We start from the raw sequence: 13,402 nt of genomic DNA, 5'->3' as shown, positions 1-13,402 counted from the left end.
CCCCTGCCATCCCCCTCTTATTGCCTGGAATATGTTTCTTCAAATTAGTTGATCATCTGGAAAAAATAGGTTGGATATTTATTTTAAAATGCAATATAATTTTTAAGCCTGTATTAAAATCTTTTAGTAGTCATGATACCAGCTACAAACATTCTGAGTCACTGATGCAAAATAAACCACCCAATATGTGCAAGAACCTGGTCCATTTACATTTTATCTTAACGTCAGCTGCAAACTTCAGCAGTGCCTGAGTGATGCAGGGATTTAGACTTCCAGTGACACCCAGCTTTGTAGGAGGCTGTAGCTGCTGCTGCTGCTCTCAGTCTGCTAGCTGGTGCCATGGGATGGGTGAGGGAGTTTAAACTCCCCTGCCATGGACTTGCCACCAGGGGGGCTGCTTGTCCAGGAGTTTTAGCCTCTTGGAAGGAACATTGTCCTGAAGAGCCCAAAATTTAGACAGTGCACTAGCACAAGTGATGGAAAAGGTGAGCAAAAAGTCAAGTGCCGGACCAGAACTTGCAGGATGAGATGCTATTTGAACACCATAGGCAAAAATTTACAGCGTGGTATGTTATTGACAACTGATCCTGGGACTGACTATCATTTCCAATGGGAGTCAACCAGTGTTACAGCCTAGGTGTCCAGCATTGATTGTAACATGCTACTACAATTGCTAGAGAGTGCTGTGAGGTGCTGTCAGGGTCCTGAGGGCACCACCAGGCCTTACTGGGCCTCCCCCCTCCCTGTCCATGGCCAGGACCGGATCTCAGCTCAGCCTGGGGCCTGATGCCTGCTCCAGTGACCAATGTGATTTATCAGCCCCTTTCCAGACTTGGAGAGGAGGATTTTGTCTGAAAGATCTTCCTCCCTCCCTCCCTCCCTCCCTTCCTCCCTCCCTCCCTCTCTCCCTTCCTTCCTTCCTCCCTTCCTCCCTTCCTCCCTTCCTTCCTTCCTTCCTTCCTTCCTTCCTCAGACATAGTATTAATGTAATTCAGCTACACTTTGAAAGGGAACTTGGCAGATAATTGTCCAGTTCAAGATGTCACATACGAACAACATGCACTCCTGGATTACTCAAAGAACTGGCGTAGCAGCTGTATTTTGGGCAACTTCTACTAGCAGACCACTGGAGTACTGCCTGATGTAACCGAGACCCATTCTCTACTCATAAAAGTTCACAAGAATGCAAGATACAACATTTCTTTCCCTCTTGGTCCCTTCACGCTATTTCAGAGCTACCAGTGACCAAGAAGCTCTTTCCAGTATGTAATTCAGCTTGAGGAAAGTGGTACTGGCTTGCCTCGTTTTGCCCAGTCTTGCTGTTGTCCCAGAGGCAGCAACAGCCGTGACAATAAGGACACCATTAAGCAGTCACATCACTCCTAACTCCACTAGTCGGTGCTGGAGAACTGCTCTGTGCACCACAGGTTGGTCTGCCAGGAGCTCAGCTCTGCAAGACCTCAAGTACAGTTACCAGGACCTCCTCTGACTGTTATCAGACGACTTTCTGGTAGACATGCAGCCTCCTGTCAGGTCTTTAATCCACTGCCCAGCACGGCTGCCTACTCTCAGCCCACACTGATGAGAAATCTGCAAAGCTGAGAGAGAAATCTCAGGAAGTTTGTAGAGAAGAGACAAACAAGATAAGGGAAAAAGAATACAGACAGAGGTAGGATTGTTAAGATAGCATCACTAGCAATTTGAAGATTTAACGGACAAAAAACCTACCAACATGGAATGATTAAGAAAGCCCAAAATAAAATAAACAGCCAAACAAACAAGCTGGAAGGCAGCAACTCAGCACTATCAGAGAGCTCCAAGGAGCCCTGGAGGACGACCCTTCCTCTCCGAGCTAGCAAAGTCTTCTTGAGGTAACAAGGATGCTAATGCTTAGTCTGACTATTTATTAAATCCAAATCATTTTTTGTCTTAATAAGTATTTTATACTTTGTGCAAGTATTGCTTGCAGCATCTTTTATGCCCAGTGAACTTGCTCAAAGTGTTCCAGAGACAATGCTGGGCAGCCTACTCAAGGACTTAAAGCTGACTTTGAATCCTACTGTGCTTTCACAGGTGTGCCCCCTCAGAGCATGGCTGCTGGGCTCTTCTTGGGGATCACGTTTACGACTTTGCCCTGTGTGTGAGCTTCTCCATTTTATTTTATGATACTGTTAAGCATTAGTCAGTCCCTCTCCAAACTGTATTGTGAAAACCCCTCTCCTTCCCTCCCCACCCCAATACTTGCCTTTTCCTCCATAAGTTGTTTCCCTCTTGTCTCAAAGCCGTTCCCAGTCTGGGAATGTCACTTGGATTACTTACAATCACAGGCTCTTCTTGTAAGCAGGAGTCCAAATTTATCTAGCATAGGAACTGAGTTCATGTGTACGTCTTGACCTTGGTGACATTTTTGTGCTCTAAACCTTGCCCTTAGGCTTTGCTGTCAAGAGCCCAAGTTGGTAAATGAGGCAATTAAGTTTTAAGAGATTGCAGATTAGTATTTGAACATAAGACATTTAAATTAAAATTACAAAATGACTGCAATTTTGGTATGAGAAAAAGCAGGCTAGAAAATCGTTGCATTAAACTCTGTAATTTGCATTTTTTGTTGAAACTGTATTTTCAATGATTTATGATGATACTTAATTTCATCAGTCAGTATTTTCCAAAAGGTTCTGTATAACCAAAGGATCCATCATTTCCCTAAGAAGCTGAATAGACAGTTGTTGGGAGGAAATAATTGCTTACATACTGCTCTATTCGCATTTGGAGAAGCATTCAAATTTATGAAATGAAAAAATAATCATTCAGATTTATCTCAACTTTTTTTTCCCCAAAAAACTTGGGAAAATGCTCTTAAGGCACGATTTACAAGATGTCCAATGTAAAATACAAACCATTATTTTAATGGTTAAGTCATTCAACTAGAGTAAAACGCGAAGGCAGCAGCACTGGTGTTGAGCAGCAGCAATAACTCCCTCCCAACAGGAGCCAGATTCCACATCTGCTCCTCCTCCCTGGCTGAGTGCCTCTCACACACAAGACCACAGAAGCATTCTCTGTCCTGGCTTGGTCCATCAGGTCCCCACCTCATGCACTGGTGGCTGTATTGCCCCTCGTTCCTCAGTTTGGCAGAAGTCACCAAGAGAGTTGGTCGCCTTAGGACACAGCCGTCGTGAACTCCAAGTTACCCCACTACCTGGGTAAATGCCCTAAGCAACCCCCCAGATTTTCTGAATTCTGCCTCTCCTGCGTTTTGAAATGCGAAGATAAGTCATTTCTTCATATTGAAATAAAAACTTTGACAGATGAGCACAGAAAACAATTTTTAATATAAATTTTTTTGACACATCAGGGAGATGAGAAGTCCTCACTATTTCATGAAGAACAATTTCAGATACTTTTCTCCCTGAGGCATTCCTATCCAGCTGGTTTGCATCTCCTTCCTTTTTCCTTTCTGAATTAAGTGCTGCCTGGTTTGAGTCCTACTCTGAGATGCCTCATCTCTCCCACTTACAGGCACCAGCAACTTTGGGGGGTTGCAATATTAAGTATCCAGCTTTCTCTTCATATATTGCTGTAAAGAAACACTCTCAAGAGTGATTTTGGGTTGTAGTAGTCAAATTTATTTTCACTGTAGAAGCACACTTGTTTCAGTAATAAAAAAATAACATTTTCTTTGCAGAATAAAAGTAATCCTGTAGTGGTATAAATATATTTACTTGCACAAGAATCCACGTAAGTCACTCAATGTATATTCAGATTTAGTATTCCCATACTCCTAAGTGTCAAATGGAGTCAAAAAAGATAGTTGCTCACAGAAAGATGAGAAATCTAAAGTCTGGCTCAGTTGGGATTTACAAATACATATATGAAATAACAGAAATCCTGTGTTTTTTTTTTTTCTTTTAAATGAATACCTTGCACATGAAAAATACTGACAGCCATCAGCACTGACCATTTCCGTTTGCCTAACTAAAACACGCTGAATGGCATCAGCCATAGAAGCCTCTTCAGGCCGTCTCATGGACATAACCTCAGTGCTGCAAACTAGTATCAAAAGTCTTAGTGTTCAAGCTCAGCGCTCCTTAGCCTGTGCTCAGCCTCCTCCTCCACTCACAGGCCTCCCATCGTCAGTTAATCTCTTTCAAGGAACAAGCCAGGTCTAGTTGCTTTACTTCAGGGGACTGACCAGACAGCAGTTACATCCTGCTACTAAGCCCCCGTGCTGCTAACCCAGATGTAAAATGCTCCTTACAGCATTATTAATGACCTGATGGAACCACAGTCCAGCTTACGGTAACTATGGTTATGTGTAACTTTATCTGGTATGAATACTTCATGTAAAAAGGAAGAACACTATTTTCCACACTCCCATTCAGTTCAGGTCATGGAACAACAGTAAACACCACTGTAGTGGATTTAGCCTGTATATATTTCTTTAACTTCCAGACAATTGCTGAATTCCTCTTTTAGCTGTGGGAGTAGAAAAACCCAAAAAGGGGGAAATTAAATTTAATGAATCAATCACATCACGACTCTGTGTTATTATGTTCTGCCTAATTACACCTATTTACTGTGTGGGCTATCCTCAGCACCATGCCCTCAGAACATATGCTGATTTATTCTGATGCTCCCTTACTGTTACTGCATTAAAAAAAAAAAAAGTACAACAGTCAATCTTCTCAATGTGTCTGTGAAACGAGGACACCAAACTAATACAACACAATACTGAAGACAAGAGAACATAACATTTAGTTTTGATACACTGAAACACAACTTCACACATAAGCTTATTTATGTAGGCACACTGACTTACTGAGCACCATTCTTTTTTTCCCCCCATCTTTTTTTTTTTTTTTTTTTTTTTTAAAGTTTCACATCAACATTCAACTCTGAACTGAAGAACATTAAACCTCTAGGACAGTTTCAGTACTAGGAAAAGAACTACCTCTATTTTACAAACATCAAATCGCTAGTACTGACTCCTCAGTTGAGAAGTTTACTGCAAATGACCCTCTCTCTGAATTCGCAGGCGTTCTTTTTCCACTTGCAAGCGTTCCTTCTCAATCTGCAGCTTCTCTGACTCAAACTTTAGGAACTGCAGCCTCTCTTTCTCTAACTGCAAACGTTCTTTCTCAAGTTTTAACTTCTCAGTTTCTAGATCCAGAGGCTGCATGACAGGCTTTTCTGTTTGGGTCAGATCGTTTTCCAGGGCAGGTTTTTCAGCATGCAGAGTCTCTAGCCTCAGTTTCTCCCGCTCGATCTGAAGTCGCTCCTTCTCAAGCTGAAGTCTCTCATGCTCCAAGTCAACATGCCGCAAACGTTCTTTTTCAATTTGCAGGCGTTCCTTCTCCACTTGCAATCTTTCAGCTTCTATGTCTAGTCGCTGCTTCTCCAGCTCCACCTTCTGCTTCTCCAGATTTATAAGCAAGTGAGAATCTTCATAAGCTAACCTAGCTTGAGCAGAGCTTAGATTTCCAAACTCCTCGATGTGGGTGAAATCTGGTAGGTCATTTTCTTTTTTTGAATCTGGCAAAACTGATGACAAAATTTCTTCTTCTTCCTCAATAGGAAACTGCAGAGAGAAATGCAATACACAAGAATTACATTCCAGTTTCTATGCTAGAATAATGTCACATACAACTTAATTGGAAATAACAGATACTGTTTTTTTCACGGAATCTCAGAATGGTTGAGGTTGGAAAGGACCTCTGGAGATCATCTGGTCCAACTGACCTGCAAAGCAGGATCGCCTATAGCACATTGCACAGGATGACATCCAGAAGGGTTCTGAATATCTCCAGAGAAGGAGACTCCACAACCTCTCTGGACAATCTGAGCCAGTGCTCTGTCACCCTGATCTCAGTCTTTCTCTCCATCTTAATACTCCCAAACTATTTAACTTAGATTCTACAAAATGACCATGCTAGATCAAAAGACTGTTTTTTTGCGTTTACACGGGTAGAGAAACACACTTGATCTGTAAGTTAATACTTGGCCATGAAAAATGGAAAATCAGTTTGTCTGTGGACATGCAAGAGCAGCATAGAAAACACTGCATGAGAGACATTAGAGTATTCAGAACCACTGACAGAAAACTGGATCTAGAAAGCCCATGTTGTTCTTACTTTTCATATAGCTCAGTGACATTTACTTAAGCCACTGGGAATTTCTTGTGACTAATTATCTATCAGAGCAGCTGGATCCATAAACTACGTGGCATGTAAGCTAACCCAGCCCTCATTAACACGAGGATTTAATTTCTAAAAACATTTAACACTGTACAGTATTTAAAACCATCTGACATTTTTCACACGCTCCTAACCCTTCAAACTGCATTAAGCAGGTCAATAAACAGGACTTGTTCAACCAAGTTTTTGTTGTCATTTTTGCAGGAAAACCACTTATGATGAAGATGATTAGGGGGGTTAGTACCACTGTTCTTGGTGGAGCATAAAGGCTGTAATTCTGCGGGAGTTATGTGCTACACATTCATAGTACACAAGGGATCACTGTGACCCATCGTGTATACTGCAAATGGTCGGCAAACTGAGCGAGTTATGGGTTCAGAGAACAATTAAAACAATGAGAGCCACTGCCACTCTTTTAGTATTAGAGAAAACAGACACCTTTCTTCAGCAGCTGTCAGGCAGCAGTCCCCCTACCATTTAACAGTTTCTTGTGATTTTTGGCAGCACATATCCCATCTGAGCTAAGACTCAGGTGTTCCCGATCTAAGAAGAGAAAGTATCCCTTTTTTAATGAGCACTATACACTTGTACAGGCAGAACAAAACTATTGCTTTGTACAGGCAGACTGAAACAGACTGATTTCAGTCTCATTGGCTGCCTATCCCAGGCAGGACAGCCATGGTGCTACTACGAGCAGAAACCAGGCCACAAGACTCACAGCTGCTTGATGCAATTCACAATACAGTTCTGACAGAGGAATGGCTGATTGATTTATTCAAGTAACATGTTCATCTCCTATGGGTCCATTTTAAGAAATGCAAACACTGTGCAATTGTGCCTCCAGGCAATGTATACTTTCATTTGTTAAAGAGGTGCATTTCTCTTCTCCCTTCATCCATTCCAATAGCCTAACTTAATAAAATAACTAGTTTCCTTCAAGAGTGTATTTTCATTCTACTGACTGAAATAATTCCTATCTATCACACACAGAAATGGAAAAGGTACAAATACACACTTGTTGTTTTGAGGAATATCAACCTTACATAGCATTGCAAGTTGCTAGATTTAAATATCATCTTTCTGAAACATACCTGCTCCTAAAATTTCCTTAATTCACGCATTCAGACAAGACAGAAACAGATGCTATGAAAAAAACACAGCAAAATGTCCCACGCTGAAGTGAAAAGGGGGCCATATTGCATATAGCTAATGCATGCCAGTCACTTACCTCAAAGTTCTGTGGATCCTCCTCTTCTTCTTCTACTTTGATTTCTGTTAAAGATCCACCTGCTTCTCTGAAGTCGGTGATATTCTGCCATTCAAAACTAGATTCGTTTGCAAATCCCATTTTGTCATCCATATCTTCATTGAGAGAGTCATCTAGATCAGATGAAGGAAGATGAAACCCAGCACCTACCATCTTGATGTTTGCATTCAGGCGTTTTCTCTTCATGAGTGCTCTCCAGTCAAGGTACCTCCTTTTCACTTCTGTCCCTGTTCTCTGCTCTCCTTCACCTACAGCATTTACACACTCTGCTATTTCCTCCCAAGCCTTCCGTTTCATCTCATTAATTGTTGTATTAAGTTGTTTCGAAAAGAGTACTTCTCTCCTTTTTCTGATTTCCTTAAGGAGAGTTTGAGTTTCCTGAACGCTAAAATTACTTTTTCTTTTTCTTTTTAATTGTTTCATTTTTTCCAGCTTTAATCTAATAATTTTACCACAGCAGACTACAAGGATTATTTGACGCTAATCAGCTAGTAATACAAATAAAATTTAGCAATGAAAGCAGAGCTCATTTCTCGTGAAATGCTTTTTCTCTTCACTTTGTAGTATTTTCCTATTTGTCAGGCCTCCTAAGAGAAAAAAGAACAAACAAAATAAATCTCAAAGATATACACTGTGTATTTTCCTTTAACGAACTTGGCTCCAAAATCACCAGTTAAGGAATGCATATTCTGAATCGACTGCTCATCTGATAGAAGAAAACAATTTTGTTAAACTCTGAATATAAAGTAGCTACACATAAGCTTCTCTAAACTCATATGAATTATAAATCCATTAATATATCCATGTCACAAACCGTTAAGGTTGAGTTGGTATTTCCATTATAGAAATACAGCTATTTTCCTTCAGCTCGTACAGTTTTGCCAGTTAGGATACGCTTAAGGCTGAAATTTGACATATACATCTCAGTTTGAACATCATTTCCAAAAGAAGCTAAAATTGTTACATTATTACTTCAAAAACAGAATGTTTAGACAAATGAAATTTGAGACATTTTTAAACTACTTCTGTGCAAGAAAAAAAAAAAGCACGTATGTTAAAAGTTGAAGTTTTAGATGTTCTTCTGACTTATCTTAATCATAAAAAAGAACTGAAGCAACCCTGCTGAATAACAGAAACTAACTATTTGAACTAACTGTTCAAACAAAAGCCACACAGTAGAGATGTTTTAATAGAAAATAGATTTAGGAATAAGTCATTACACGCCCATGTTAAAGCCCTCCTCCATAGTCCTCACACTGTAAAAACACCTCAATTCATGTCAGATGTGATCACAGGTTCAAAGTTCAGTGCCTCTGCCCCAGCTCCAGCTAATCCCATGCCTGATGCTGAGGAGAAGGCTCAACCCCATAACACACCTGACATCATGCACACCTCGAAGAGGAAGCAGAAAGTTTGAGCAGGAGAAACATGGGACTGTTACTACAATGATGAATATAGCACAGACCACATTACCAAAAAACAAAAACAAAACAAAAAGAAAAAAAAAAAAAGAGAGACTGAAAATCAACAATGACCCCTGTTCAGACTGCTTGGTAAAGTCCATCTTAGGATTCTTCATGAACTTTCTTTTCAACCACATTAACCTACCACTGTTAGAAGGCAGCTTTAAACCACCAGGGCAATAATTCACTATACTTACAGTTTCAAGTTATGCTTATTATTAATTATTGTATTATTAATCTAGTTTGCCTTTTGTCCACCAGAAGCATACAGCTCAAACGTTATATATCTGATTGCTACTGACTAATGACTAGTGGATTTTATCCTTAAGTAACTTCCCCCTCAGGTTATATAGGATTCTTGTATTACTAAGTATTTTTCTCCTGTTATTCTCCTGAAGTTGGTTAAAACTTACACATCAGCACATCACACAAAAGCTCTCCATTAGGGAGGTAAGGCACATGATAGTTCAGAGATCAGTCTCCATCTCCTATGCACTATTTACTGCAAATAACTGGTTCACGTACAAAGTTTTCTGTATCAAACAACATTCTTTCATACCCAACGCATAAGCATACTGGCATTTTTTTTTTCTCCAATATTGCATTTAGGAAATTGTTTTACTATATTTCCTGGTTGAAATATTGTCCCTAGTGGGAAATCATTTATTTCTGGTGGTTAATAACTAGCCAATATGCAAGACCTGAGTCCCAAGAACAAATCAATTTCATAGAACATAAACCTGCATCAGCATGGACCACTGTATGGTGCTCCCATGCAGCTACCTGGCACTTGACTCCTCAAACTCAAGTTGGAAACTGCCTATTGTTGTTTTAAGATGCAATGCAACTTCCTGCCTTTCTGAAAAGGAAATTGATTCATTTTGAAAAAAGGCAATTATTGGAGAATATACTATCTCTTAGGTTGTTAATGTAGACACTCAGCTTGCCATGACTAGTAATATAAAAAGAAGCAAATAACTTTCTGCAGTTTAAAGTCAGGTTTATACCACAACACAGCACTCTATCTGCTAGAATTACATACTTCATTCCTAACACCCTTTACCTGATCTTCAAGCTATTGCCTTAACCCTCATTATTATAACGTTGCCATGAAAAGATACTTGGGCATTCAAGGAAGCAGTATCATATTTACTTGTGTCTAGCAGCAAGTCAATTTATTTGGTACTTACTGTGCTTTTCAAACCCAAATTGCAATGTTAGTGCTTCTCTGTTATTATGACAATTGAATTTCTTGACCTATCTATCAAACTCTTAAGTTTATTTTGTGTTAAGTGCTATTTTTTTGTTCGGTTGATTAAAAAAAACAAACTTGAAAAGCCATTGAGCAGGTAAATTCTACAGAAAAGTTGCCAGTACACAGAAAGAATTAAGACCACTTTTAGAAGTATCACTGTTAATACACGTATTCTGGATTGATAAATAAAGCCAAACTCTTGGTGCCAGGTACTTCGTGTTTACTTCAGAAACTGTGGATGCGCGTGTGTGTGCCTGTCTGCCTGTTTCCCAAGAAGTATTACACTGAGCTCTTACAGCACAGTTTTTCTGACTTCTCACTACCAAGGCACTGAACCTTTATTTAACGTCAAACCCTGCTTATGTTTACTGAACTTGGTAGAATTTCACATGCTTGATTCTAAGCAGGTACCTAAGCAAACATCCAAGTACTAGCTATTGGACAATGGGTCTGACTTTCCAAAGTACTGGATAAATCAAACTCTTAGAAGTACTAATAGATACTTAACTGTCTTTTTTCTTAACATAAATATTAGACTCTTGCCAAATCAAAGCTGTTTTCATCTCAAAGCAAACACTGGCTAAGTCCTTTACTTAGTCCCAGCTGGGATCAACAAGGTTCTGGTCATTCCAGTAACTGGGAATCACAGGATTTTAAAAACTCATTTTATTTCTTTTTAACCCTGGCCCTTCCTAAATTCCTCAGTGCTAGCATGGCAGAGGAAAGTAGGCACAATCACAGGGGGAGGAAAAAAAAAAAAAAAGAGAGAGAGGGCGAGGGGAAAGGAGTGTTTCAAATCAATTTTTCATCCTTGTTATCTTCTAAATATAATTCTATATGAATATGGAAAATACAGACAACTGAGTTTTCCTCTTAGCTCCAGGTCAGGTTGACTTAAAAAACACAAAGGTCAGGCTACTCTGCAGGTCAGTCTCACTGCTACTCACCCAGATGCTCTGCGTTACCTGCCCAGTCTCCCCTTCCACTCTTGAAAACTCCTGACAGTATTCCCTTACTTGCGATTTTCTTTTAGACTTTTTTTTTTTTTGCTATAGCAAGATAGAAGCTTCTGAAAGCAACTACAAAGCCTACCCATTTTAAAACTCATGGCTAATTGATAAGCACATCTTACCTTTTCTCTTTCCTTTCTGAAAGTATATTGCCTTGTTAAAAATGTTTCTTTTCTAATTAATTCAAGTGGTGTTAATGTATTGTCTTAACATTATATTGACTTCCAGATTTGGATCAACTCCACTGTGGGACTACTTACCTTTCTGATATATTAATAAAAAGCAGTATTATTTAACTAAAGCTGAGGTTTGTAATATTCTGGTTTCTGGTATTGCTAGATGGTGCCCAGGATATTACTTTTTAATTCAGAAAAATGAACTGTTACATGCTTGAAGTTTTTAAGGGGCAAGGACAGGTAATAAGTCTAAAACATGGAAATGCATATATTCAGCAATAATTCTAGACAAACATTACAGCTTTTTCCAAAGAAAAAGCACATGGTGATAAGAGCAGAGGTGAAAAAAGTCCAGTTACGTGACAGAGAAATCTCTGGGAAGTAACAGAATACAAACAGCCCTTACATGACTAGTCATGCATCCCATCACATGGCATGGGGCTCGCTGCAAATGCAAAAGTCTGTTTGCATATTTGCACCTTTTGGGTAGAAATGCAACCTGCTGGCCAGAGAAACAGAAACACTGTTGATCATGAGAGAACAGAAAGCTTTCAAAGGGCTTCCAGGTAAGACAGCAGCATGATTCTGTGAGTTTGATGCAGTCCTGTCAGGCAGAAGCAAGCGAAGGTTAAGACGGTCCTCGTATCTGGACTAAAGAAGACGAAACTACTTGTCAGTGTTGAAATGAAACAGGTATTGCAAAAGTGAACAGAACGTAAATACGCAGACCAGTAGTAACTGCAAAGTACAGACCGACAGACGCATCCACATTCTATGCCTTTTTGTGTCCTTTGCTCACATCTTACTGTGTGCACATGCTGAAATGGAGCACTTAAAGCCGCAACAAAAACCCCACAGCCAGAATTAGCCAAACACCCCCCAAACCCCATGCGCTCACCAGGGCTGAAGGACTGTTGTTAGCATTAAGCTTGAATTGCCCTCTAGAAAAACCTGACCTTTATTTTAATTATTATTATACCTACATAGTTCAGCTTTTTTCTTTTACAACTCTCAGAGATCAAGACTAAGAATTAAGTTTTAAATGAGGAAACCCTGCAGCCAATTTTTCTGAAATTTAAGATTTTTAAATTTTAAGCTCCTTGGAAAGGCTCTGCACGAGATGATGAAGCCCGGGGCTTTCTGGAAGCCCTGAGGCGCGATCCCTCCCCCCTCGCTGGGGCCGTGACGAGCCGCGTTCGTTCCGCGAGGGTCTGGCGGGGCGCCGGAGGCCGGCCCTGAGGGAGACCGCCGGGCCCACAGCCCCCTTCCCATGGGGCAGGGGGCGCGGAGCCGCGCCGGGAAGGCCTCCCCCGCCGGCAGCCCCTCCGGGAGGCCGGGAGAGGCGGCAACAAAGGCGGGCCGGGCCCGCGGCCCCTCGTGGCGCCGGTCCCCCCCCGGCCCGCCCCGCCCCGCCCCGCCCCGCTCCCCGGGGAGCCCCGCGCGCCGCTCACCTGCACCCACCTCGCCCCGCCGCGCCACCGGCCCTTTAACGCCCGCCGCCCGTCCATTGGGCGAACCGCGTGCCTGTCAGCCCGTCCCGCGCGCCTATTGGTGGGCTGGGCCCGTCGCTTCGTTTTTACCCCGCCTGCCCGCCCGCCCGCCCTCCCTCCAGCCGCGCCGAGGCGCTCCCGGTACGCGCTGGGCGCTGTAACAGCTCTCCCCGCGGAGCCGCCGCAGCGCGCAACCCGCGGGCGGCCGTTGGTTGCAGCCGCTGCTTGTCTTGAGGATGCTTTGCGGTGATTGGCTAAGCGCTGATGAAGCCCGCCTCCCCTTCAATGAGCTTCCGGCGGCGGGTTTCTCGCCGGGTCAGTGAGGCGGAGGGCGTGGTCGGGGGCGTGGCTGGAGGCGGGGCCTGACGCTCGGTCTGCGCTGCGCCGCGCCCCGTTACCGTGGTAACGCGGCCTGTGCTAGGCTGCGGGCAGGCAGCGGGCTGAGAAATAAACTTACTATTTATCACTTGGTTCATACAGCTTCTGGGGATCATTGCTGTGGTGGTTAAACTGAAGCCTCCTTTAAGTCGTTACTTTATCGTTTCAGCCC

General features: G+C 42.0%; 1 protein-coding gene across 10 annotated transcripts; it reads right to left on the bottom strand.

Moving 5' to 3' along the window:
- Positions 1–3,604: 3,604 nt before the first annotated feature.
- MSANTD4 (Myb/SANT DNA binding domain containing 4 with coiled-coils) lies at positions 3,605–13,042 on the bottom strand. Of its 10 annotated transcripts, none has more exons than XM_050708110.1 (4): positions 12,261–12,609; positions 11,309–11,966; positions 7,420–8,045; positions 3,611–5,575 (listed from the first exon to the last, which is right to left on the bottom strand). In XM_050708110.1, the coding sequence occupies exons 3-4, from the start codon at positions 7,879–7,881 to the stop codon at positions 5,000–5,002; spliced, it is 1,038 nt and encodes a 345-aa protein (XP_050564067.1). In that variant the 5' UTR covers positions 7,882–8,045; positions 11,309–11,966; positions 12,261–12,609; the 3' UTR covers positions 3,611–4,999. The 10 variants fall into 10 exon arrangements, with proteins under 10 accessions (XP_050564070.1, XP_035398587.1, XP_050564067.1 ...); XM_050708111.1 differs by having other exon boundaries at positions 11,842–11,966; XM_035542699.2 differs by having other exon boundaries at positions 11,769–11,864.
- Between the last annotated feature and the right edge of the window lie 360 nt (positions 13,043–13,402).

The sequence above is a fragment of the Cygnus atratus genome, chromosome 1 (assembly GCF_013377495.2).
Source record: "Cygnus atratus isolate AKBS03 ecotype Queensland, Australia chromosome 1, CAtr_DNAZoo_HiC_assembly, whole genome shotgun sequence".
Classification (NCBI taxonomy): Eukaryota; Metazoa; Chordata; class Aves; order Anseriformes; family Anatidae; genus Cygnus; species Cygnus atratus.
Note: the sequence above shows the minus strand (reverse complement) of the source record. Positions and strands in the feature narration are given on the sequence as shown.